At 59.9% G+C, this 23495-nt stretch overlaps 1 protein-coding gene across 3 annotated transcripts; it reads right to left on the bottom strand.

Moving 5' to 3' along the window:
- Window positions 1–1678: 1678 nt before the first annotated feature.
- On the bottom strand, window positions 1679–20326 carry GGA1 (golgi associated, gamma adaptin ear containing, ARF binding protein 1). 3 transcript variants are annotated; one of them, XM_059186913.1, is made up of 17 exons: window positions 19959–20321; window positions 16135–16219; window positions 14852–14927; window positions 13765–13863; window positions 12678–12801; window positions 12168–12268; window positions 11423–11503; window positions 10265–10405; window positions 10100–10181; window positions 8867–8980; window positions 7946–8098; window positions 5335–5399; window positions 4728–4930; window positions 4075–4268; window positions 3143–3312; window positions 2788–2898; window positions 1679–2700 (listed from the first exon to the last, which is right to left on the bottom strand). In XM_059186913.1, the coding sequence occupies exons 1-17, from the start codon at window positions 19999–20001 to the stop codon at window positions 2590–2592; spliced, it is 1953 nt and encodes a 650-aa protein (XP_059042896.1). In that variant the 5' UTR covers window positions 20002–20321; the 3' UTR covers window positions 1679–2589. The 3 variants fall into 3 exon arrangements, with proteins under 3 accessions (XP_059042896.1, XP_059042897.1, XP_059042898.1); XM_059186914.1 differs by having other exon boundaries at window positions 4728–4894; window positions 19959–20319; XM_059186915.1 differs by lacking the exon at window positions 2788–2898 and having other exon boundaries at window positions 19959–20326.
- Between the last annotated feature and the right edge of the window lie 3169 nt (window positions 20327–23495).

Genomic DNA, 23495 nt, shown 5'->3' with positions numbered 1-23495 from the left:
CTCGGACAGAAGCAGGGCTCCCGTGGTGGGTCCCTTGGGTCCACGTCCCTCCGGGCTGTGTGACATGCTGAGCTCCCGGCTCATGGGTTCCATGCTGGCCTCTGAGCTAACCATGGGGCCTGCTTCCCATGCGGGCCACTCAGAGGCCCCTGCAGCATGGCAGATGGCCGGACTGACTAGGGAAAAGGGAAGGGGGTAGGTCGGGAAGATGAAAAAGATATCCCTGTCTCTGTCACCTTTGGGTCACTCTAGGCCAACACCTTGGGGAACCAGTTTGCTCAAGGGCTCTTTGAGAAGGCCTCAGGGGGCCTTACAGCTCCCTGGGTCCCTCCCCACTACAGACAAGGAACCAAAAGGCGAGAAAAGGCAGCCCCTCGCTCAAAGTCACATAGTGCGCCAGGGCCCCCACTGGGAGCAGAGAGACTCCCAGCCCAAGGCTGTGCACAGGCCCATCTCACTCTGCAGCCCTAGCACGGTTTGCACGAGACCGCCCCCCGCCCCAGCTGGTACTCCGGGACCCCGGGGCAGGAGCGCCAGGAGCAGGGTTTCATCTGGGTTACAAGAGCCCTCCTACTAGTCTTTCAGGGACATCACAGGTGTCCGCGCGGAGTCTGGCCTGTTGGGGAAGGGAACAGGAAGCAGCCACGCGGCTGGGGGGGTGCAGGGGTCAGGGCACCCGGAAGTCCCACTGCAGGAGGCCTGTGTCTGGGGTGGGGGTGGGGGTTCTGCGGGGACGTGAAGCTCTCCCACGCGCACCCAGCAAGACCTGGGGCAGACAGGCAGCCCTCCTCACCTGCTGGATGGAAAAGTGAGCATGCTGGGCTCTGGGAAGACGTCCCAGTGGCGTCTGCCGGAAGGGGTTCAGCCCGGGAAACAACAAGTAAGGCAAAGTGAAACTGGTTTTTTGAAGTATAGGACTCCCCATCATGTGCTTGGTAGGGGAAATGGTGGGCGGCCTTGCCCAGGCTCGAGGGGAAGCCTTGCCTGCAGAACAGCACGGGAGGGCTGGCCCCACACGGCTCAGCAACCCCCCCAGTGAACCGCCCCTTACTCCGATCCTTGCTGGCTGAGAAGCTGAGTCGTTCCCGGGGACCGGACTGGAGCCTCCGAGGGAAGAGAGGACTCTGGTAGCACTGGGGGTGGGGTGGGGGGTGAGCCAGCCGCAGCTGGGCCTGGCAGGGGGCCCAGTGCAGCATCCCCAGGCCTCTCTAGAACTGAGCTGCCATTAGCACCCTGCTTCCTGGGAGCGGCCTCTGGGGAAAGCGAGAAGAGAAGGCGAGGCAGGGCCCTCTGGGGCCTCCACGAAGTCGTGTTTGGAGGGCTGAGAGCAGCAGGAGGAAGTTGTGAGCAGCCGGGGCGGGGGGGGGGGGGGCTCGGCTCCCACTCAGCATCTGCAGCAGCTGGGGCTCCTGGCAGGCCTGAGCGGCCACTCACTTCCAGCTGGGACGGCTCTGGGCCCACCGCAGCCCTGGGCCCTCTCTGGTGACTCAGCACCACCACAGGCCCCCACGCAGGGCCTCTTCCGGTGAAAGGCTCAGGGATGATGGGGGGCGGGGAGACGGGGGGGGGGCTGGAGCTCCAAACACTGAGCCAGAGAAGCCTGCGGGGCAGCCCCAGGGCCCTCCAGCTCCTGGACCCTCATCTCCCTCCACCTCAGAAAGGCCAGGAGGGCAGCCGGTACAGGAAAAAAGGACGTTTTTATTTCCATAAATACTCCTGCTCTCACTCACACACCCACCCCACTCAGCCCCCCGACAGATGGATGGGCAGAGGGGAGGCACCCATGGGAGGCCCCAGCAGAGGCTGGCGACCGAAGGAGATGCACTGAGGAGCTCCAGTGCAGGGCCTCCCTCGGCCAGGAGCCCTGGAGCCCAGGAGCCCTGGGGCACCCGGCTCCGCCACAACCTCTGCGCCAGCAGCCACAGCCCCCACAGCTCCTCAGGAGGCCTGACGGCAAAGGGGGCAGGTGAGTGGAGTGAAACCCCCATGAGAAGTGGGGGGCACATGAGGCTCCCCCAACTGGGCCTCCTGAGATGGTGACCACAGGGCCACGGAGAAAGAAAAGCAAAGAGTCAAACCACACACCACAGAGTGCAAAGAGCTGGGGGAGCAGGCGTCACCCCCCCAGTCACCCGGTTCCTATGGAGGAGACCTGAGCTGGTTCCTGCACCAGCATGGCCCCCCGAGTTATGGCTGGGCCTTCCCATAAGGCATAAGAGAAAGGTGGGGATGACCCCACCCCGGGCTGAGGTCGGGGCTGGGCCTGACGTCCTGGCCTCTGCCTGACAGCCATGCTTCTCCCCCATGACCCCAGGTCCTTCCAGGGCCACACAGCTGCTCCCTGCTCCACGCTCCCCCCTGTGGCGAAGGTCCCTAGCAGTGAAAACCCAGGCCCAGCCTCCTGCTGGGTTCAGCTCCGCAGGGGAGGGGGACCAGGAAGGAGGGGGGCCACAGGGGTGAGGGGAGAAGCACCAGGCCCAAGGGATCTCACCACGGGAATAAAGGGTGTCCGAGGCCACCACAGCCTCCCACCCAGGCTAGACGGTGCCCGGTCCCGCTGCCCTCTCCTCTCCCCGCCCCCTCCCTGTTCTAGAGGCTCCCCCAGGTCTCGGGTGGGGGGAACTGGTCCACATCCCCCATCTCGTTGTAGGTCTGGTCGCCCATGGTGAAGAGAAGCTTGTAGCGGAGCCGAACCTTCTCCTGAGGCAGAGATGAAGGCAGAGTCAGGGGGAGAGAAGAGGCCGCCCCACCCCCACAGCGGTGCGCAGTCACAGCCAGGCCCCTCACCTTCTGGGGGTTGGCAAGGAGCAGGACCTGGGTGATGGCTGAGGGGTGGACGATGGGGTTAAATGCTGGCAGCTCCGTGCCTGAGGGCGGCTGCAGCTTCACTTTCATGACCTGCAGACCGTAGGGCAGGACGGCACCCGGCTAGCCCGGCTTCCTGGCCCCATCCTGGTGGGCCGGGCCCAGTCCACCTGCCAGCTCCTCCTCTGGGGGTCCCGGGGCTCTGTCCTTTGGTTCTCTTCTATCCCCTAATTCCCAGAGGGACCCTGTCCCCTGCCCACCCCCCCGCCCCGCCAGCTGGCTCCCTTCCAGCCCCAAGTCACCCTGCCTCCAAAGGAGGGAGGCATGCGTGTGTCACCTTGGGAACAGCTGACTGGAAAACGATGTTGCGGATGGGCTGGGGGGCGGTGCTCAGCATGGAAACCACCACCACCAGCACGTCCGAGCGCCCGGGCAGCGGGTCTCGGGCAAAGTGGAAGAGGACCCGGAAGCCATGCTGGTCATACACCGTCACTGGCAAGATGCTGCCTGGCAGGGGGAAAGGGAGGGCTGATGGGTGGTGCTAGGCCCGAGCCCGGGCCAGACCAGCCCACTCCTCACACCCAGCTCCCCGCAGGCACTCGCCGAGCTGCTGGGAAGGGGTGGATGGGTCCGGGAGCTCAGGTCCCTGGGTAGCAGGGCGGCCAGGGGCTGCAGGCTGGCACCCAGATGGGGCAGGGACACTTTCACTGTGTTGGTGGTGGCAGGACACCCACTCCAGACGGGGTCGCAGCTAGGACTCCCGGAGTGCTGGAGTGCAGGCCAAGGGGTTAGCTGGGGTCACGCTCTCGCCACGCGACCCCGGGATGGTCACCCTGCTGTTCAGGGTGCTCCCACTCCCCACTTCTTGGGGGCACTGGGGGTGAGGCTCTTGGTGACAGAGTCGTCACGAGAGGGACAAAGCCGAGAAGACCTGCCCGTCTTCATCGGTCTGTTCACGGCCTGGGCTAGGCTGGCCTCCCTCTTGCTCCTGGGCAGGGGCAGCTCAGGCTTGGGCCTCCAGCTTGAGCCTCATTTAGTTTCACGATCTTAGAGAGACCCTGAACCTCTCTGTCCTGGCCCTGCCTTTCTGGGGAAGGCGCACATAGCAAAAAATGTCCTCCTGCCTATGGGAGCCCGGGCTCTGCGCAGTGCTCTGCCCTCACTCTGGCAGAGGCCCCAAAAGGGCAAGGGCCTTGCCCAGAGCTCCCAAGTGGACGGCGAGGGGGTCCCGGCCCAGCCCGTACCCGCCGGCGCCCCCAGCCCACTCACTGGGTTTGATGGACTCCAGGGGCACAGTGATGCTGGCCAGTGAGAAATCAGTCGTCGTGGGCTGTTGCAGAGGCCCGGGGGGCTCGGGGGAGGCGGCGTGGAGGAGGCTGGGGGCGCTGGAGCTGGGTGAGCTGCAGTTGCTTTTATTCTGCAGGTCCCGAAGTGTGAGCCGGGGGGCCGGCTGCTGCTTCTCCCTTGTTGGGGGATGTGGCATTGGGGTGTGAATCTTGGGGGGGGGCTGAGAGATCAGGGGCACAGGAAAGGCTGTGCTTCCTGACCATCCCCAATAGCCAGCTCAGATGCCTCCTGTCTCTTGGGCGTTGGTCTCCTTACCTTGGAACAGGCAGCTCTTGCTCTCCTGCCCACCACCCCTGCCCTGTAGGGCGCAGATCCCCCTTCTCCCATAACCTCTGTGCTCCACGGGACAGGGGCCCTGCACCTGCCCTGGGCACCACCACCTCCTCTAGCCCAGCACAGAGCCAGGCACATGGTGGTCCTCCAGCAGCTGCTGCTCACAGGAGCACACAGGCACCGGGTCTCTCCCTGCTGGGCCTGGGAGAGCCCCGAAGCTGCCACCCATGGGGATGGGTGGGGGACAGGATGGGTGTGACTCCCACCCCACGTCAGCCCGGGGGGGTGGGGGTGGCGCTCACCACCGCACTTGCTGGGACTCTGGGGGCAGTGACTGCTGCAGGAGGGTCTTCCCCAGGAGATCCAGGTCGTCCAGACCACTGCTCGCTGGCAGGGGCGTCTGCGCAGAGGGCTGGCTGTCCGTGTTGGGGACCCGAGGCGGGGCTGGGGGTTCTGCGCCATCGGAGGACTGTTGGGCATATACAAAGCGTGCAGACGGGTAGAGCTGTGCTGGAGAAGGAGCAGTCACTGGAACTGCCCTGAGGCCCCTTCTCCACCTGGCAGGTGACATCTGGGGAAGCAGCAGCACGGAAGGGGACAACATTCCTGCTGGCCCACACCCCTCTCGTGGGCTGGCCTGATCCGGGGTTCTAGTCTAGAAACCATCATATTCCAAGGACCTTAAAGTCGCCCTCAAGAGAAAAAGAATGGGGAACCCCATCACAACTGAACACGGAGACACAGGGAGAGGGTGCGGGGGTGAGGAAGCACGCCGGCCCTCCACCATCCGCGCACAGTGCCTTAGCCCAGGGCCCCCACGTGGTCCTCCCTCCTCACTGAGCCCTGCAGGCTGCCTGGCCCAGTCATCCTCCCCCTGGGACGGCTCAGGCTGCTTCCTGGCCCTCCTACCTGGAAGCTGTTCCATCCAGCACCGTCCAAGCTTGGGCCTGGAGGAGGTGTGGGGTCGCTGAGTCCTGCGAGGAAGCGAGACGGAGGTGAAGGAGACAGATTCCTGAGCAGAAGCACAGGAACTGGGGGTGCTGCGTGCTGGCCTGGGGGTCGCTGGCGCCTGCCCGCCTGCATTCCCCCCGAGAGGCTTAGCTCAAAGGGGAGAACCCACTTTTAGAGGGAACCAGTGGCAGAGCAGAAGCAGAAACCAGAGAGCCCAAAGGCCCATTCCCCGCAACCCTTCATGCTTCCGTGCCTGCCACTCTAAAGCCATCTCCACCACTGGACCCCAGAATTCTGTCTTCAAAGTACGCTGGCGGCTGGCCAGCGTAGGGGTGGTGGGGAGGGAGGGAGGGTGGGAGACACCAGGTGAGGAGCTACGAACAGGAGGCACCATTCTGCACTCCCCCACCCCCCACAATGGCCTCTGAGCGTCCGGGTTGGGGGGCAGGTGGTGCCCCAGACTCTGAACAAGCTCCCCTGGCTGGGCTGGGGTGTCCCCACGTGCATGCTGGCCGGCGGAGCTGGCGCAGACCCTACAGGCCCTCTCTGCCCTGGCCCATGCCCACAGCGCGGGCTGGCTGGGGCTGAGGGGAGCCGGCAGCCCTCCGCATGGCTCTGCTCGCCGGCTTGCCGTACGGCAGGTCACCAACCAGTCTAACCTCTACCAAGTTCACCACAGGCTTTACCTAGGGAAGACAAGTCATCCTGTTTCTAGCAAATCCTGCAGGAGCAAGCTGCAGCCTGGCGCAGGCAGCTCAGAAGACTCGGTCTCCTCCGGGCGCACGGCCCCGAGAACCGGGACGACACGGGGGTGGCCGCTAACATTTCCCACGCGTACCCCCGGCCCCTGACACGTCAGGCTCCTCAGGCACGGGGCTCACTGACTCCTCGAACAGCCATGGAAGCCGGTGTAGAGATATCACCCCTCTTTCCAGGCTGAGGAAACGGATGCCAAGAGGGGTCAGGGAATCTGCCCCAGGCCATGCGGCCGGCAAGGGGCAGTATCGGGGCCTGAACGGAGTTTGTAACCTCCTTATAGGGGTTGGAACGCAGCCCGGCCAGTCGGCTGTGTGACTTCAGGCTGGTGACAACCTCCCTGCACCTCATCTGTAAAACCAAGCTGATGACAGCGTCTGCACGAGGGGACCAGGACAAACCAGCCCTTCAGAGGAAGTGCCTGAGCAGGGCCGGGACACCCTCCTTGGCGGGTGGGAAGTCCGCGTGGCTTCCCCTGCCCCCAGCCCTCACCCTTCCTGCCACAAAGAACCGTTTAGGACAAGCCCCCTCTGTGGTCCTGGGGCTTCCTCTATTCCGCCAAGCCAGGCGGGTGCAGCCCTGGCACTTGCGGTTCCTGTTCCCACATTTTCTCTGCCTTTGAGTAGAAATGAACGGAAGCTGGAGGCTCAGGGCTCTGCTGCAGGCGCTCAGTGGCTGGACAGGAAGTACCAGGCACACCTTGCTTCTCATGAGGTGGCAGCTCGGTCCCTGCTGGTCACCGAGGGGCCAGGCCCCACTCTCCAACTGCCCCGTGGGGCACCGGCCACCGGGTGCCGGCCCTGCTGGGCCACCTGAGCCTGGACATCCTGTGGTCAGACCCTCTTAGGCAGGGTGTCTGCTGGTGGTCCACTGTCCCCCTCCTTTGTGTCCCATTCCAAGTCCCTATGTCCCTTTCCTGGCCGAGGAGGGGAGTTCAAGCAGCAGAGAGGCTCAGTGAGAGGCCTTAGGATCAGAGCGCCTCGTTCTAACCTGCGCGCCCCCCTTAGGGCAAGTCACCCCACCTTCCCAAGCCTTGCTTCGCATCTGTGAAGCGGGGACGTCGGTGGCCCCTGCTCCTTGGAGGATGGTCTGTGATACGACGGTGCGGTAGCAGCTGTTAGGGAAGCCCCCTGCCCAGTACCCTGCCCAGGACCCCGGCACATGAGCACTTTTTCCGGTCCGTCAGGTTGGATTTTTAACCTCAGACTTGGCTCAAGAGAACACAGTCTGACTCTTGCCTCCCAAATCGGTGCCCCAACAAAACCTTCCAGATTCTTTTGACAGAGCTCAAGCTCTCTCTGCCTTTAATAACTTCAGGTTGTCACTACGGTCCTCTACTTCCAAGCCCTCAGATGGGGCCGCTGCACCAGAAAGCTAGACTCCTGACAACTGTTTTCCCCAGGAGTGCGCCCAGTTCCCCATGGGCTCTGGAGCCCTGTGCGTGGCCTATGGTCTAGGACCAGCATAGGGCACAAGGTGCCTGGGGCTCTGGTGTGACAGGGCCAGCTATGGCTCCCCACTTCCCTGCGGGTCCGCTGCCAGCCTGTGCCCCATTCTTGGCTCTAACCCGCTGCAGGGAAGTCCCACTGGTTTCCCGGGGGCCACAGGAGCCCAGCTGTGACAGGCTCACCGGAGGTGGGTTTAGAAGCTGGCTGGCCTCGCCCACGGACTGAGAACTTGTGTCAACTCTCTAACCTCCCTGAGCCTCAGTCTCCTCAGTCGTGAAATGGGCCTAACCCCCACCCCAGCCTCCAGAGGCCTCACCCACTCCTGCAGCTGCCCCGCCCTCCTCCAGGCCCCGCCCCCTCCTCACCCAGAGACATGAGCTCATCGTCAAGCAGGGAAACTGAGGTGCTAGGCTGCTCAGGGCTGGCCGGGTCAGCAGGGCGCGTGGGCATAGGAGGGTAGGTGGTGCCCGCAGGAGGGAGATCCAGGCCAGAGAGGTCCAACAAGGCTGAGGTGCTCCCTGTGGGGAAAGGAGTCAGGCATGCCCTGGATGAAGGACAGTAAGGCTCTTGGAAGCCAAGGTGCCTGCGGGGGGCGGGGGGAGGCAGCAAGCTGCACCCCTTCCCCTCACAGCCCTCCTGCTTCCTTCCCCCTCTTGGCCACACTGCCCTGGCTCCCAAATCTGCCACTAGGCCCTTTGTCTAGCCCATGGTGTTCCTCTGTCCAGAACCTATTTCCTCCTTCCCTCTACTTGGCCAACGACCTCTCATCCTTTGAGATCTTGCTTGAACTCTGCTGCTTCTGTGTGGTGCCCCCCCGCCGCACCTCCCACGCCCCAACAGGGCCTCTTCTAACCTCTGTGGTTAGAATAGAGAACAGACACCCCCATGGCTGTCCCTTCACCCTGACTGGAGCCGAGCCCGCAACTTCTGTGTGTCATTCCCTCACACCAACCACCTTTTGAGAAGTGACTAGGCCTGGAGGGCGCCATCCAGCCCTGCACAACAGGTACCAGATTTATCAAATGAAAGAAATGTCTTCCCTCTTCTGTCCTTGCCAAAACCTGGCTCCCAACCCCCTCTGCCCCACGTCCACACTTTCCTCCCCACAACAGCTGCAGCCTGGGCATAGACGCCCTCCAGCTCTCTCCCTAGAGGCCTTCCCCATCTTAAGGGGGCAGGGTCACCCTGGCAGTCCCAGCCCCAGGCTCTAGAACCTGCGCTTCCCCTCTGGGCTCTGCCCCGCTCCACTGCCAGGCCCCTCCCGGGCGCCCCCGCCGCCCGCTCACCAGGCAGGGAGCCGGAGCCGGCTGCCGCTTCGCCGTTCACCTCCTCCCCCCTCACCAGCTGCTTGTACAGGCTGATCACCTGCGTGAGGTTGTCGTTGGCCTGCAGGATCTCGGCTGGAACACGCAGGAGGAGAGACTAGGCTGAAGGAAGGTGGGGGGCTCTTGGGGGAGAAGAACACCCTGTGCCCATCCGAACCCTCGTGTGAGGGTGTGGGGCCGGGAGCAGCCCAACGGCTCTGCTCCCTCGGACCCTCTGCCACCTCCCCTTGTCCAGTGTCCCTGCCGCCCTGACCATGACAGCACGCTCTGGCCTCCAGGTCTTGGCACTGGCTCTGCTGCTCTGATGCCCCGTGCATCTCTGCGTGGCTTCTTTCCTGCCTGCCTTCAGGTCTTCACGCTAAGTACCCTCAGGAGGCCTTTCCTCACCCCTCCCCACTCTGCCCACTCCCTGCTGGCTGGTCTCTGCGTCCCTGATGACCACCTGAGAAACGACCATTCTCACGGCCTTGGTTTCTTGTCCATCCCCTCTCCTTAGGCTACACGCTCTACTGAGGACGTGGCTTTGGTCCATTTTAAGCACACCACGTCCCCAGGGACTAAAATAGCACCCGGCATAGACTAGGCCCGTACCAACATCACGCCCTCAGGGGCCGGGCTCAGAGGGGTCCGGGCAGTGAGTCCCATGGGCAGGGACCATGCACTTGGCACAGGGAGGCCCTCAGTGGGCTTCCAAGGAGTCAGGGGCTGAGATGGTCCCCAGACTGTGGCCCCAGAGACTCTGGCTGACACAGCAGCAGAGAATAAGGACGAGAACCTGATCCGTGGCCCTGGCAGCAGTCACGGGGCCCAGCTCTGGAACTGCTCTGGTCTGTGGGATCTGTGCTCAGCTTCTGGCCCTTACCCGGAAGGCAGTGTCTGGGGAGAGCCCCCAGCATACCCTGGCTCCGCCACTGTCAGGCTCGGTGACCTGGGCCAGTCCCTTCTCCCCATTCCAGGCTGTTCAGCTCAGGAGCAGCACATGAAATGCCTGAGAAGGGACTTGGCCCCTGGGCGGTCCCGTCACCCTATCAGCCCCTGCTCTCTGCTTTCTCTTCGATGTGGAGGAACCCAAGGTCAGGGCTGGAGAAGGGGGCCCCCTGGTGGCAGCTCCTGCCAACTGCAGATACTTAACAAGGCCTGGGAAAGGAGAGGGAAGGAGGCAGAGGAACAGGACCGACTTAGCCAGGGGCTCACCTAAGGCCTCGTCATTGTCTTCTGTGTCACTGGCCAGTCGGAAGAGTGTTGGCCGCATCCGCTCACAGCGCTGGTACAGCTCCTGGGGCAGTAGGGTTGGGGGCGGGGGGGTCAGGCCAGCAGAGGCCTAGAGAGGGCAGGGGCTGGGCAGAGGAGGAGGCGCACCTTCATGAGGTCCTCGCTGCTGCGGGCTGAGGCCCCGCCCTGGCTGTGGCTCATCACCATCTCGGTCAGCAGTTTCACGTTGTTGTTGACCTCCTCAATGGCGCTCACCCGCTTTGAGATCTTCTCCATCCGCTTCTGGTCCTAGGGAGGCCACCACCCGGGGAGCCCAGGTCACGCCGGCTCTGAGCCACGCACTCTAGAGTTCGCACTGGCTTGCTGTGACCCTGCTCACGGGGCTCGTGCCCACCACAGGGCCCTCTAGACCAAGAAGTCCTCTGCCAACCCTATGCCCACTTCCTCTCATCCTGCCGACGGTCCCTCGCCCCCGGCCTCCGCATGAGGCTGTCAGAACGGCTGGGGCCCTCAGACACCACCTCCAGGATCACTCAGGAATCTGGCCCAGGTGCTTCTGGAGGACCAGAGCTGCAGACCACACGTGTGGCTCTCCGTGACCCTTGCCCTCCTTGCGTTTGTCCTTTGAAAGGAGGAGCCTACACTCAAGAGAGAAAACGGGGGCCACTAGGCCATCCAGTACAACCAGAAGCTAGGACAGGGAACCTCCCACCCCAGGCCCCCTGTGCTGACTATATAAGCTCCTTCCTTGAGGGATGGAAGGTGGGCTTGTGCTGTGCTGTGCCACAGTCACCCTCCTTGTGGGGGGCCGCCCCGACCTCCTGCTGCACTGTCAGGGCGCACAGCTGGCCCTTGGAAGACAGCCTGGGACTCCTGCCCTGTGGGTCTCCAGACCATAAGCTCGGATGACCTGCCCTCGTCCACACAAAAAGTTTCAGTGCGCACCTTCAGCGTCCGTACACTCACTTAGAACTTAAACACGCACGCTTCTCTCTTTTGTGATAAATATACGTACAGAAGTACCTTACATAGAGAGAGGCCTCATTTATTTCTACCTCTTGTGGAAGAGGCCGTCAGCCTCCCAGAAGCCCAGCTAGAGCAGGCTAGCTCGGCTGCTGGGAAATTCTCCCTCCACGTGGGTCCTGGCTCTGCCCACTGGGCTCCCCCAGTGAGCTCTTTCTTGGCTGGCACAGCCCTTTACGGGGCTACCACAGGGCTCTCGTATGCACATACACAACCCCCCCTCAGTGGCCCAGCTCAAATCCCGCCTCTTCCTCCTCCCCGCACTGTGGGCTTGGCGATCACCTCCTGCACCATCTCCTTGATGAGTTTGTTGGCTGCTCGGAGGTCCTCGGGGTGGGAGCTCTTCAGCAAGCGGGCCAGCATCTGCAGGGACAGAGGGGCACACCTGGGACACCAGTACTGGGCCTGGGGTCTTATCCCGGCTCCCCATGTCCTCGCTGGGGGTTGTGGGGTACGTACTAAGCTCTCTGTGAGACAGTGAGCATCTCCCGAAGCCTAACTGGGGAGCACTGAAACACTGCATGTGAATATTCCCCGAGAAAATCCTCGACAGATGGTACAGAATGTTATGTTATTCTCACCAGAGAATCTTCTGGAAGGATGTACCAGGAACTCAACAGTGCTTACTCTCTAGGTCAGGATGAGATAAGATATTTGCTTTTTATCTTACCTCCTCCATAGTGTTTAGTTTCTTGCCCGTGAGCACATGCTTCTTTAACATGAAGTTAGTAAAATTATCATCACAAGGACTCAAGACAAAAATATGCAAACTCTTGCTCAACCTATGAAATGCCCTCAAACTAATCCCAGGGACACCAGACGTGCGCTCGTGTCTACTGAACGCTAGGACTCTGGGTGGGATGTGCTCAGAGCACAGAAGTGCTTCACCGACCCTCCTGTCACCCACTTCGGTGACCCGGCCCTCATGAGCCCCTGCTTCGGGGCGGGGCAGCCAGCGCCGGGAGCTCAGACCCCGTAGGCCCCGAAGGTCCTCCTGTACCCCTCCTACCCGCCCCTGGAGCTGCACCTTGGACTTCTCCTCGTCTTCGAAGATCACATTCTTGGGTCGTGGAGGAGGAAGAGGAAAGGTGGCATCATCTGGAAGCTTCGGGTCAGACTTCACAATCCCTGGAGTAGACGGTGGTGGGAAGGCTGTGAAAAAGGCCTCGGGCCAGGGTGGGGGATGGGAAGGGGGAGCAGGCGAGGGCAGGAGGGGTCTTTCTCCAGCTTGCCGGCTCTGGACTCTGGTGGGCCAGGGCTGGCTCGGAACTACAGTGTCGAACTGCGTGGCGGAGTCCAGGCAGACATATTTTGAGGCCACTCTGTGGGGGCCACTCTCTGAGGAGAAGTCTGACCCAAACTCACCTTCCCTCCACCCAACCTAGCTTCAGACAGAGCCATAGAAAGGCCCCACTAGCTAAAGCTTCTTGAAAAGGTAAAGGAGAGCCCCATGACCTCACTGCCAGAAGCTGCCAGAAGCCCCAGCTCGGGGAGGAGGGGCGAAGGCGCTGCCCACACCTCACCCTTGGGCCCTCACCCTGCTTCTTCAGCATCTGGTAGGCCTCGGCGATTTTCACCTCCTCGGGCAGGCCGACCGTCCAGCTGTAGAGGAGCTCCAAGATTTTGTTCTTCACCTTCTCTGACGTCCTCGAGCCCAGGTACTTCAGAGACCAAGGGGAGAGGAGGCTGCTGCCACTGTCCAGCCCCGCTCGCTGCAGCCCCAACCCCCGGCCTGAGCTGGCCGCCTCCCCAGGACTCCCTCTGGAAAGCTCAGCCTGCAGGGCCCTGGCATTCCCTCCCTGCCCCCGAGTGGCCCAGTGCACACTGAGCTCACCTCCGAGCGCCGCTGGCCCACCTGCTAAGCAGGGATGAGAGCAGCGGCACCACAGCGAGGATGCAGGCTGACCCGGGGAAGGCGCAGAGCCCAGTGCCCGAGGCCAGCTCATCTAGGGCTTAACCCTGCGACCTCGGCAAGGAGGAGCCACCTGGCTGGGGGTGGGCCAGGGAAGGGACAGGTGTGGCACCACTCAGCGGGTCCCACTCCCAGTCTCTTAGCAGCAGACTAGGCTGTGGCAGCTGGCTCTCACACCAGTTGCTTTGTGGGAAAAGAATGCGGGGCTGGCAGGGACATTCAGCTGCTCTGGTCGAGAGGGGCGTACGAGCGAAGCAGGGGCCGAAGGACTGGGGTCTCATCCAAGGGGCCTCAAACAGGTGCATGTACTATGGGAGGACCCCCCAGGCCAAGGCTGGGGCTGGGCCCATTAGCGGCTCCCCACTTAGGTGTGGGGCCTCAGCATCCTGAGGTGGGGACAGGGAGACCTTCCACTAGACCCTTGTGGGGGGCACTGCAGTCAGGTCCGTGGGGAGAGAGCAGAGCTGGGGTGGCCGAGCTATGTGCATGCCCTGCAGTCACCCCTCACCAAGCCTGGGCAGCCCCATCTGTGAGCAGGTCCAGAGCCGCCGGCCAGCAGGTGGCCTGGAAGCCCCCGTCCCAGACCCCACGCTGCCCCGGACTTCGCTGTGAAGTGTTTGTGCCAACTTCTAACGGGGGCCGAGCAGGGGTCCTCCTTCCCCAACTCCCCCAAGCGACAGTGCAGGCCTGAGCTGGGGCTCCGAGCACCCACCTTGGGAGACACGACCTTGATGAGCTCGTTGAGAAAGCGGAACTTGCCCACCTCGTCATGGAACCTTTTGCCGCAGCTCTTCATGCATGTTTCCAGAACCTGGGTTGGGGGGATCCCAGGGAGGGAAGTCAGAGGAGACAGCCTCCCCTCACACCTTGGCCAGGGCCCAGGAGCTCAGGGGTGGGCATTTGGAAGGTAGGGGGGAATGACTCCTGAGGACCAGAGGACTCTGAGGGTCAGAGCCCTGAGCCTGACTGCCACACCCCAACGCGACCTCGAGGGCTGGTGATACCTAATAGCAGTGCCAGGGGAGCCCCGCTTTAGCCTGCCCATGGAGCAGCACTGCTTATAAATGATTTTCCTGTGATTTTTCTTTGATGATTTTTTTAAAAGTTCAACAGGCACCATCTACTTTGCCTTATCCTACACATCCGTGCCCTCAGATATATCTGAGAAAACCCTATTCCATCAAAATAAATACGGAACTATGAAAAGAAAAACTGTTTACCAGCCAAGATCAGCCATGCTCTACAGTGGGCTGCCGTGTGGCCCATGCCTGGGGGCCACAGCGCACCCCCCAACCCAGTCTTCCGCTGATACAGCTTTGAAAGCTCTGGCCTGAGCCCAGCATCAGCATTCAAACTGTCATGGGAAGGGCAGCACCGTCCTGGGTCTGGAGACCCCTGATGGGCTCCACAGGCTGCACACTGCTCCTGGGACCTTTATGAATATGCTGGTTCCTGGGAGCAGATACTGAAGTTCAGGTTCACCGAGCCTGGGGTGCAGCCCTCATTCAGCATTTGCCCAGCCTCCTGGAGATCTGACACAGGTCTCGAGCAGGGAACCCCTGGGCCAGACGATCCTAGGGCCTTTCCCCCCAAGAAGAAGCCTAACTGTGTAGGGGCTGGCGCAGGAGGCCATGGGCCCCTAGGGGCTGGCCCAGACTCCCAGTCTAGGCCATTCTGGCACTACTCCTTTGGGTTCTAAAGAAGAGCCTGTCGGGACCCCAAACCAACCTCAATCGTGGCCTCCCCGGGTGCCATCCCCATGGTCAGGGCCCAGATGGCACCCTCTCTCCCCTTCTCACCGTCAGGGCTTGGATCGCCTCCCACTCCTGCGGTGACTGGATCTTGTGAGCCAACAGCCGGGTGGCAAGTGGAGGCCTGGACAAGAGGAACAGCACAGATCCCAAATGGCCAGAGTCCGAGGCGCCCCAGAGGAGGGCTGCCACACCACGCTGCTGGGACCGCAGTCCTTGGCTGCATCAGCGGGGCAGGGAGATGCAAAGGCCCAGCTTCTTTTCTGGTCTGATGGGGCCAGAGATGGCGGCCCAACAGGGAAGGACCAAGCAAGGATGCAGAGCCGGGGACCTTCAAAAGGCATCAGCTCAGCCTCTTAGCTGGCTTTGCTGAGAACTGTGAGCTGGAGAGGGGGCCACGGCCTCCAAGGGCCTGGTCTGGGAGTACACCATGACAATGGACCATGAAAGACAGGCAGACAGAGCTCCCTGGGACATTTTGCTGGGCGAAGGCAAAGCAGCTCACAGTGGAGGTGGTGATACCATCTACTAGATCACAAAAGACCCATCACCGGTGACCATGACACTGAACATGGACAGAGTGCTTAGAATGGATGAAGCACCCCAGATGCCTTTCCCTGCACAGCCTTCAGTGGGGCCCTTCAGAGTCGACAGCCCTCTCGCCCCCATTTTACAACAGAAAATATGGAAGCTTGCCTGGCTGACTCAGCCGACAGAGGGACAAGACTCGCACCCCAGCAGCTAGACTCCGGGTCGCGCCCATCATGCTGTATGCACGGCCTCCCAGAGCACAGCGCCTGCACGGGGTGGCATGCTGTGCTCCCCAGACTTGAGCACCACCTGGGGAGCCTGCTAGCAAAGCCACCCCATGCTACCTGTCACTCTAGCCCCTGCCTGCACCAAACCCCAAATGTGCATTAATGACAAGCACTAATTCTAACGCTGGTGGTTCTAACACTGGTGGTTCTCGCTCTCCCTTGCGCAGACGGCCCGCTGGCCTCCTCTCAGCTGGGGGGCATGTCCCAACAAAACACTGGCTAGGGCTCAGGCGGACCTGGGCTTAATTAGGTCCAGGACTACCACTTTCTTTGTGGGGAACCCCCGAGTCCCCTGGGCCTCAGCTTCTTCACTTGTACGATGGGTTCAGCGAGGCCCGGTTTACAGGGGGCGCGCCTTACAGTAGTGGTGCCATCCTGAGTTTGTGAGCTCGTTGAGAATGAAAATGGAGTTGCAACCCACTCAAGTCTCTGCCTCAGGCCAGGGTGTGGAGTGGGCACGCAGGCGCACGGTGGATTCTGTTGAGTACGTGAGCAAAAGAGGAGGCCACCTACCCCTCAAAGTCCTCGTTAAGCTGCTCGCAGAAGCCGTTGATGCTGGCCCAATTCAGTTCCTTGTTTAGGGGGTTGGTGGCTCTGTCTGCAGGAGGAGAGAGAGGGCCCCCGCAGCCTGGTGAAAGGGTTCTTGCCTCTCCCGCTCCCTACTCTGGCAGCAAGGTTGGCAGGTAGGGGACGGGGAGAGAGGACTGAGCAAAACAAAAAGACTCCCCTTGGCTTCCTGGCCCAAAAGCTTCAAGACCTGAGCGATTATCTTTCGGCTGGATCAGTGGACAGATGAGCTCCCGTACATGGGCTTCCCCTTGTGGCCTCCCCCCGGAGAGCCCTACTTGTAGAGATGGTGCTCGGGGTGGAGTTCCCCCGCTCCCCAGGGCTCCCATCTCCGCAGCTGCATGCCTGTCCGTCTGCCTGCCTGTATCTCCTCTGATTCTGCTTCAGAAAGTGTCCTCACAATTCTCATGGAATTTACACACTCAGATCCAGAGGTAAGAAAAAAAACAAAACCATAGTTTGGCTCTCAAGGAGCCATGTGGCTGGGAAGTGGGCCAAGGGAAGCTAGGTTCTCAACACAGTGTGAAAAAAGGGAGGTGAGGGAGCCGCGAGCAGGGGACTCAGTTGGGCCTGAGGCCAGGCAGGCTGCCCGGAAGAGGCAACACTCAAGCAGGAGTTAACGGGGCTGGGGATAGCACAAGGGCTGTGCAGGCAGAGGTGAGATGTGGATCACTGGGCACAGAGCAGGGCATGAAGGACCTTGGTAAAGAATGCGGCTCAAATATCACTTCCTCCACGAAGTCTTCCCTAACCCAGGCTCTTGCCCAGGGGGGCACGGCCGGATCAGCTCTTTCTCGTGCATGCCTCAGCTCTGACCTTCATCAGAGGGCCCAAGCCCGCCGTTGTGCGGCATCCCAGCCTCTTGGGCACAAGCCCGTTTCCCCTCGGCAACCGAATGAACGAAGGAGAGCTCAGCTGCTGGCAGGTGGGCGCGGGGTCTGGGGGAGTCTGAACCCAGGTACAGGCAGTGGCCAGGAGAGGATACAGGCCTACAGGAGAGGGTGACACACCAGGCCAGACAGTCACCTCCCTGACACCCAGCGCTGGTTAGAAAACAATCAAGTAGCTAATATAACTTCCCTGAACCTCTATTTCTCCATTTGTAAAACTGGAGTGAAACGTGGACTGATTTAGAGGACAAAACTCGTGACATAAAGTGGGGCCATGGCGACAGCCAGAGCTGGATCCTTATCACCTTCCCAGAAGCCTGTCTCTAAGCTTCTCCCTATCCTGGCCTCTTCTGCCCAAGCCTGACATTGAGCCGGGGTGTGGAGGGAACACAGCCTAGCAGGTGGGACAGAGAAGGATCTGTGGATGGCAGGAGGCTGGGGACCCAGCGTGTGGCGCCTGCCCACTTGGGTTCTATGCTGTGGTGGGAGGCCCAGAGCTCTGGGATCCCAGTGCCTGGCAGCCGTTTAGTCCATTCCTATTTATTCAAGAAATATTCTGAGGGCTGGGGTCACAGAGGTGAAAAAGACAAAATTCCTGCTCTCCAGGAGCTCAGAGCCCAGCAAGAGAAACACCAACGACTCAGACAAACAAATAAACAGGACACTGCATGCTGCTGTTAAGCACCATAAAGAAAATCAAAACAAGGAGAACGTATAGAAGGTGTCTTGATTGGGAGGGGGGCGGCTGCTCTCTCGGGCAGAGCTCTCGGAGGAGGCACAGCTGAGCAGAGATCTGAATGAAACATTTTTTCTCTGGGTACAAATCTCTGTTCCAGGAGCCCTGCAGAGCCCTCTTGTCCCTGGGCGATGAAGCCCCTGCTGACTGCCCAGGGATCCAGGAACAGACGCTCTTGCCCCACCCCCAACCAATCTACTCAATCTACCCCAACTACTCTGCCTTCTAGTCCTCTAGTGTGGACAGAGGCTGGGGCACACCCTTCTGGAGTTAGAAAGATAGAATGGGACTGGCAGGGAGACCCTAAAACGGGAAGTCCCGTACAAGTATCGGACACATGAGTCTGAGTGAGGACAGAGAAGCTAATTCTAGAAACTGTTCCCGAGTCAGAAGCCAGTGAGGAAGAAGCGAGGGCATCACGAGACATCAGCTTTCTCCCCTGCATCTGGCTCAGAGTGAGAACTGCTGGGTCCAAGAAGGCCTGACCAACCTCTGTGGCCTGGGGCCCCAACCCCCAGCCCTCTTACCTCCACCTGGGGGGAGCACTTTCCCTGGCAGGAAGCAAGGGAGAACACCCAGGGAGGGCAAGAGGGAAGTCTTTCACAATAGGGCACGACTCTACCCTGTCACTCCACGGTGGTGACAATATCATCACTTATCTACCAGAAACTACTCTTTACCTCCAAACCAATGCTGAGGGAAGAGCTTATAATTTGGGTGGGGCACAAAGGGGAAGAAAAAGAGAGAATGACTGTGGCCTCAGTCTATTGAAAATCCAGCCTACTGCCAAACCCGGGTGTCCTGACTCCTGTTTCTCAGATGAGACTTGGGACTCTCAGAAAATCCCCACTGTTGTTAAACCTGACAGTGCTTTGCATCACCTTCAGCTCAAGTCCTGAGGTTTGTCAGATCTGTCAGCCAGGGCCCTGCCCATCCTCCCAAGCTGCTGCTGGGAGCTGGACACTTGTGGCATTCTGGAACAGTCTCGAGGGCCACCTAGTGCTTCCTTTCCACGCCATCCCCCTCCACTGACTAGACTGACTCTGAAACATGCCTGGAAAAGCGGCGGTTCCAGGGCCAACCTCAGGGTTCAATTCTGCTCAAGACTAGCTCAAAAAGGGCTGACTGTGACCTCAAATCACCCTGCATAGCTCCCTGGTGTGCCAAGGGCCAAGGAGCTGAACTGAAGGTAGATGACCGACGGGTCCCTGAGGCCCTGACACTGACGTGGACCCAGGAGAGAAGAGACCTGGGAGGGAGCTGTCATTAGCCCAGGGAGAGTCCAGCGTGGGGCTGCGTGGGGCTGCGAGAGCCGTGGAGCTCCATCAGCAATATGGGATAGGAGGTCTGACTAGTAGGAACCATTGCCTGAGGACACACACAGAAAAGCGTTCAGGGGCCTCTGGAGGAAGGTCAGCAAGGGCTGGGAATGGGGTCTCGGGTGGAGGTACAGAACCTGAGGGGCTGGGCTGAGGGTAGTGACAGAGAACTTGACATTACTTCTGGAGTCTCAAATGGGACCCTCCTAAGCCTGTGTGGTTTAAGGGTTTCTCACTGTGTGGCCAGAGCTTGGAGGATCTGATGGGCCAGTGAGTCCTCCTTTCCTGGGCGAGGAAACGAGCAAATTTGAGAGGAGCTCCAGGATCAAGGAACGGATAGGAGGGAATCACGCCATGCAGAGCCAGAGAGTGGAGGACTTGGGCCCGGAGAGAGTAGGGTCCCTCCCTCGGGGAGATGCAGCCCTAGGGCTGCTGATGTGCAGCCCTAAGGCCGCTGGCTTTCCCCCTCCCGGGCCTAAAGGAAAGACTTGGGGGTCCGACACTCGGTGGAGAAGTCTGGGCCTCAGGGGCTTAGACACTACTGTCTCCGTCCTGGGGGTTCTGGGCGCAGCTCACTCCTCCCCGAGGGTCGCGGCCCAGAGGTCGGATGGGGGGGCGGTGCCCGCTCCCACCGCGGGCCCGCGCTGCTAGTGGGGTCTTCCTTCACCCCAGGGTCGGAAGAACCGGCTCCCGGCACCGCCTCTCCTCGGCCGGAGGCGGAGCGTGGGGAGGGGGCGCCGCGTACCCCGCCCCCGCCGGGAAGGGGCCCGCCTCGTGCCCCCGGTTCCGGTTCCGGTCCGGCCCGCGCCCCTCCCGGACACTCACTGATTCGCGCCTCCAGAGTCTCCGGCTCCATCGCGGGCTCCATCCGCCACGGGCCCCCGGCCTCGGCACCGCCCCCCGCCCCCCGCTGCTCTCGCGGGACCTCTTCGGCACCGCCCTCCGCCGATTAAAGGGGCAACGTCCGCCCCGACGCGCGGGAGCGGCGCACAGGAGTGCTCGGCACCATAGAGACGTGAACGAGCTCGCCTAGAGCGTCACCAGCTCCCCTAACTTCTCCCCCCAGGTGGAGTTGACGGCGCGGGAGGGACCCGGCGCCTGCCTTCCCGTTCAGGGCGCTCAAGTCGAAGAGGAAGCGCAGGGACTGGGGGCCGAGAGCTCTACCATGGAAACCTCACGGGACGCTGTAACTCGTTCTGCGTCACGAAGATGCCCGTGACCGCTTCCGGAAGAACGCTCCGCGGCCATGTTTCTGAGGGGCTCTGAGGTCACTTCCGGAACCCTGAGGGGCTATTTCCGCTTAGGTGCGAAAGTGGGAGGGGCCCTTAAAAGGGCAATGACGTACGTTGGTCGCGGCGAAAATGACAAGTCAAAGTTTGTTGCGGGCTTACAGTGTTCCAGGCGTTGTTCTAAGCACTTTTTATGCATGAATGCGTTCACTCCCACAACAAACCCATGAGCCCAGGAGATAGTTTGAGGGCACGCAAGTGGCAGAACCTAAACCCCGTGCTGTCTCTGCATTCATTCTGCGATCTTTAAATGAACTCTGCCTTTGCTTTGCTCTGTGACGGGCGCTGGAGGAGAACCGGAGGGGAAAGGCGAGGCCGGATATTTATTACAGTGCGGTAGCGGAAGCTGTGGGGTCGTGGCAGCTCAGGGGGTTGCCCCGGCTCCACACTGGAGTTGAGGGGTCTCAGGGATGAGGCAGGGGCTCTTGTGTGGGGAGGTTTCACGGAGGTGACATTCAGCAGAGAGACAGACGGATCTCTCCGGATAAACCTGGTGCGGAAGGGTCTTTCAGGTGGAGGGAACCAAACGTTGCGGGGCCCGCAGGGTCCGCAGGGTAGAAAGAGTAGGGTGCGTTTAGAGAATTGATAGCATGTCCGTAGGGCCCCAGAGGAGGTGGGCCTGGAATTAGGCCAGGGCAAGATCATGCAGGTCCGTGTTTAGCTTTTTTTCAGTAAGCTTTGTTGGTGTCGTGGAAGAGTTTTGGTGGCGACAAAGTCAGGCTTTTGTTTTAGCGCGGTCCAGGCGGCAACAGCGGGGAGACGGTACCGGTGGGGGCTAGTCTGAAGTCAGGGAGGGCGGAATGGACACAATTCCTAGCCACAGTGTCTTTTCTCCTGCCGTTTCTCCCTCCATCTAAGGTCTCTCTCCTCTGGCTTTCCCACCCGCGGCCGGTGGATCGCAAGATGACGTCATGCCCGGGAGGAGCCGGTCCCCGGCTCCCAAGTCCTTTGCAGTCTATCGCCCTCTGGCGGCCCTCGGGGGAACCAGTCCATAGCGCCCTCTGGAGCCACTCAGGCCCGGGGAGGGTTAAAGCCGCAGAGACCAGGAAATCTGGTGAAGCCGGTTGGGCTTGGTGAGCGCCTTGAAGGACCTCGAGTCACCTTGCAGAACTGCAGTGACCTCATCTGGGAGATGAAGGGGTTAGGCTGTGCTGGGGCAGTTTTTCCCCTAAACTCACCATGCAGCTGACTGAGATGCTTTTCTAAAATTCTCCCCGCAGGCCGTTAAAATTATGCAAGAAAGTGATATGTACGTTTATTGCATTGCTCAATAAAAGCCGTTAAGGTAATGTGTACTTCGACCTCTTTCTGCTTCTTTTTTTACTGAAATGAATTATCCCAGAAATAAAAGGCAACCGTATTTACCGTACTGATTTAAGGGCAGTCAGGAGTCAACTTTTTTAAAGGTAGCCTAGATTTGACCTGGATTCAAATTCTGCCTTCACTGCTTTCCAAGCTATATGACCTTGGGCAGTCACTTAGCCTCCCTAGATCTCAGGCTATGATTTCATCTGAAACATCGTTGTGAGAATCTAAAGAAACGTGTCTGCAAAGTGAACCCCCCCAACACATGCTTCCTACCCACTTTCTTTGCTGAACTTTTCTCTTTAGTACTTATCTTTATTATGTATTTTCTTTTTTCATTGTGTTTGCTAGTCACTCTTTCCCCCCCAGAATGTAAGCTGTGCTCACATCTCCCTTCCAGCCTGTTGGGGAGGGTGGGGGTGGGGGGGTAGGATGACAAAGCACCACAGGTGTCCTTGTGTCCTGTAATCCTCACACAGACCTCAAAGCTGGGTGTTATGCTCCCAGTCCTACAGATGAGAATTCTGAGGCCCTGCGTATGGCTGTGTTTGACCAGTGTCACCACATGGCCTCCGTCACAAGGACCTACGTAAGACCTGAGTCCTTGCCTTCCAAGGACAGAAAATACAAAAACAAAATATGCTGAATTCATTATAAAAACACTGCGATGGGCTGCTGTGGGAGTGGAGGCCGGGTGCCGGGGGGTGAGGTGGGGGGAGGCAGCCCTTTCTGATGAGTTCACATTATAGCTGAGAAGGAGCTAGCTGTAGGAAGTATGTCCAAGCCAAAAGAATCGTTGAGTGCAGAGGTCCTGAGGTCATCAGACTCTGCAAACCTGAGACAGAATCTGAGCTCAAGCTTGGGTCTCTGCACCCAGTATGTGCTTGGTTCCAGAAACGACGATTCTGGGTTTGACTGCTAGCGAAGGGGAAAGCAGGCATCAGAACGGCGAGAGGGTTCACGTGGCTTACGTCTTCAGCCATTACCGTATGTGCACGGGGACAGGGACAGGGGCTCCTATTTTCTGAATCAGAACTAGGCCACATGGTATAGGAAAGATTATTGCCCTGATTTATTAATTGACATAAATAAGAAGGCTCATGAGGTATTAAAATTCAGCCCTATTTCCCAGTACATTTAGTCCCTTCTCCCCGCGTACATTTAATGAATTATCCTTATTGAGAAGATTGACCTTTGAGGTGGAAGGAAGGATAAATTCAGCGCAGATCTAAAGCCTCTATTACAGAAACGGATCTAATTGGTTGTTGACAATGAGAGCTGTCCCAGCAAATCTGGATTGCCTGAAATAATGGGACAGTAAACATGTGTTCTCAGGGGACTGGGTCATTTCTTGTGTGTAGAGGGAGAGAGAGGGTTGAGGCCCTTGGGGAAATGAACTTGTTCATTGAACTTTTCCATGTCCTGGGGGGTTGGGCCATGGGTGGGCATCTCTCCTGTGACAGTTTCACTGTCTTCGCTTTGATTCCGTGACAAAGATAACCTGCTACTGGTTATCGACTCACCGGCTGTGTGTGCCAATGACTTGACTTGAAAGTCAAGTGTGCCGTGACTCTTACAAATATATCACACCTCTGAGATGGGGATTCATCTCCCCATTTTGCAGAGGAGGGAACTGAGGCCCAGAGAGGTTAAAGAGGATCACGACTGAGGCTGCAAGTTAGTGGGGAGCTGGGACCAATTTCTGTTTGATTTCTGAAGTTGCACTGGGACTACACTGCTGATTTCCTCCAAGGTGACTTTATGTGTC

Source organism: Mustela lutreola, chromosome 8 (genome assembly GCF_030435805.1).
Source record: "Mustela lutreola isolate mMusLut2 chromosome 8, mMusLut2.pri, whole genome shotgun sequence".
Lineage (NCBI taxonomy): Eukaryota > Metazoa > Chordata > Mammalia > Carnivora > Mustelidae > Mustela > Mustela lutreola.
The sequence above is the reverse complement of the archived record's forward strand: the minus strand, read 5'-3'. Positions and strand labels throughout refer to the sequence as shown.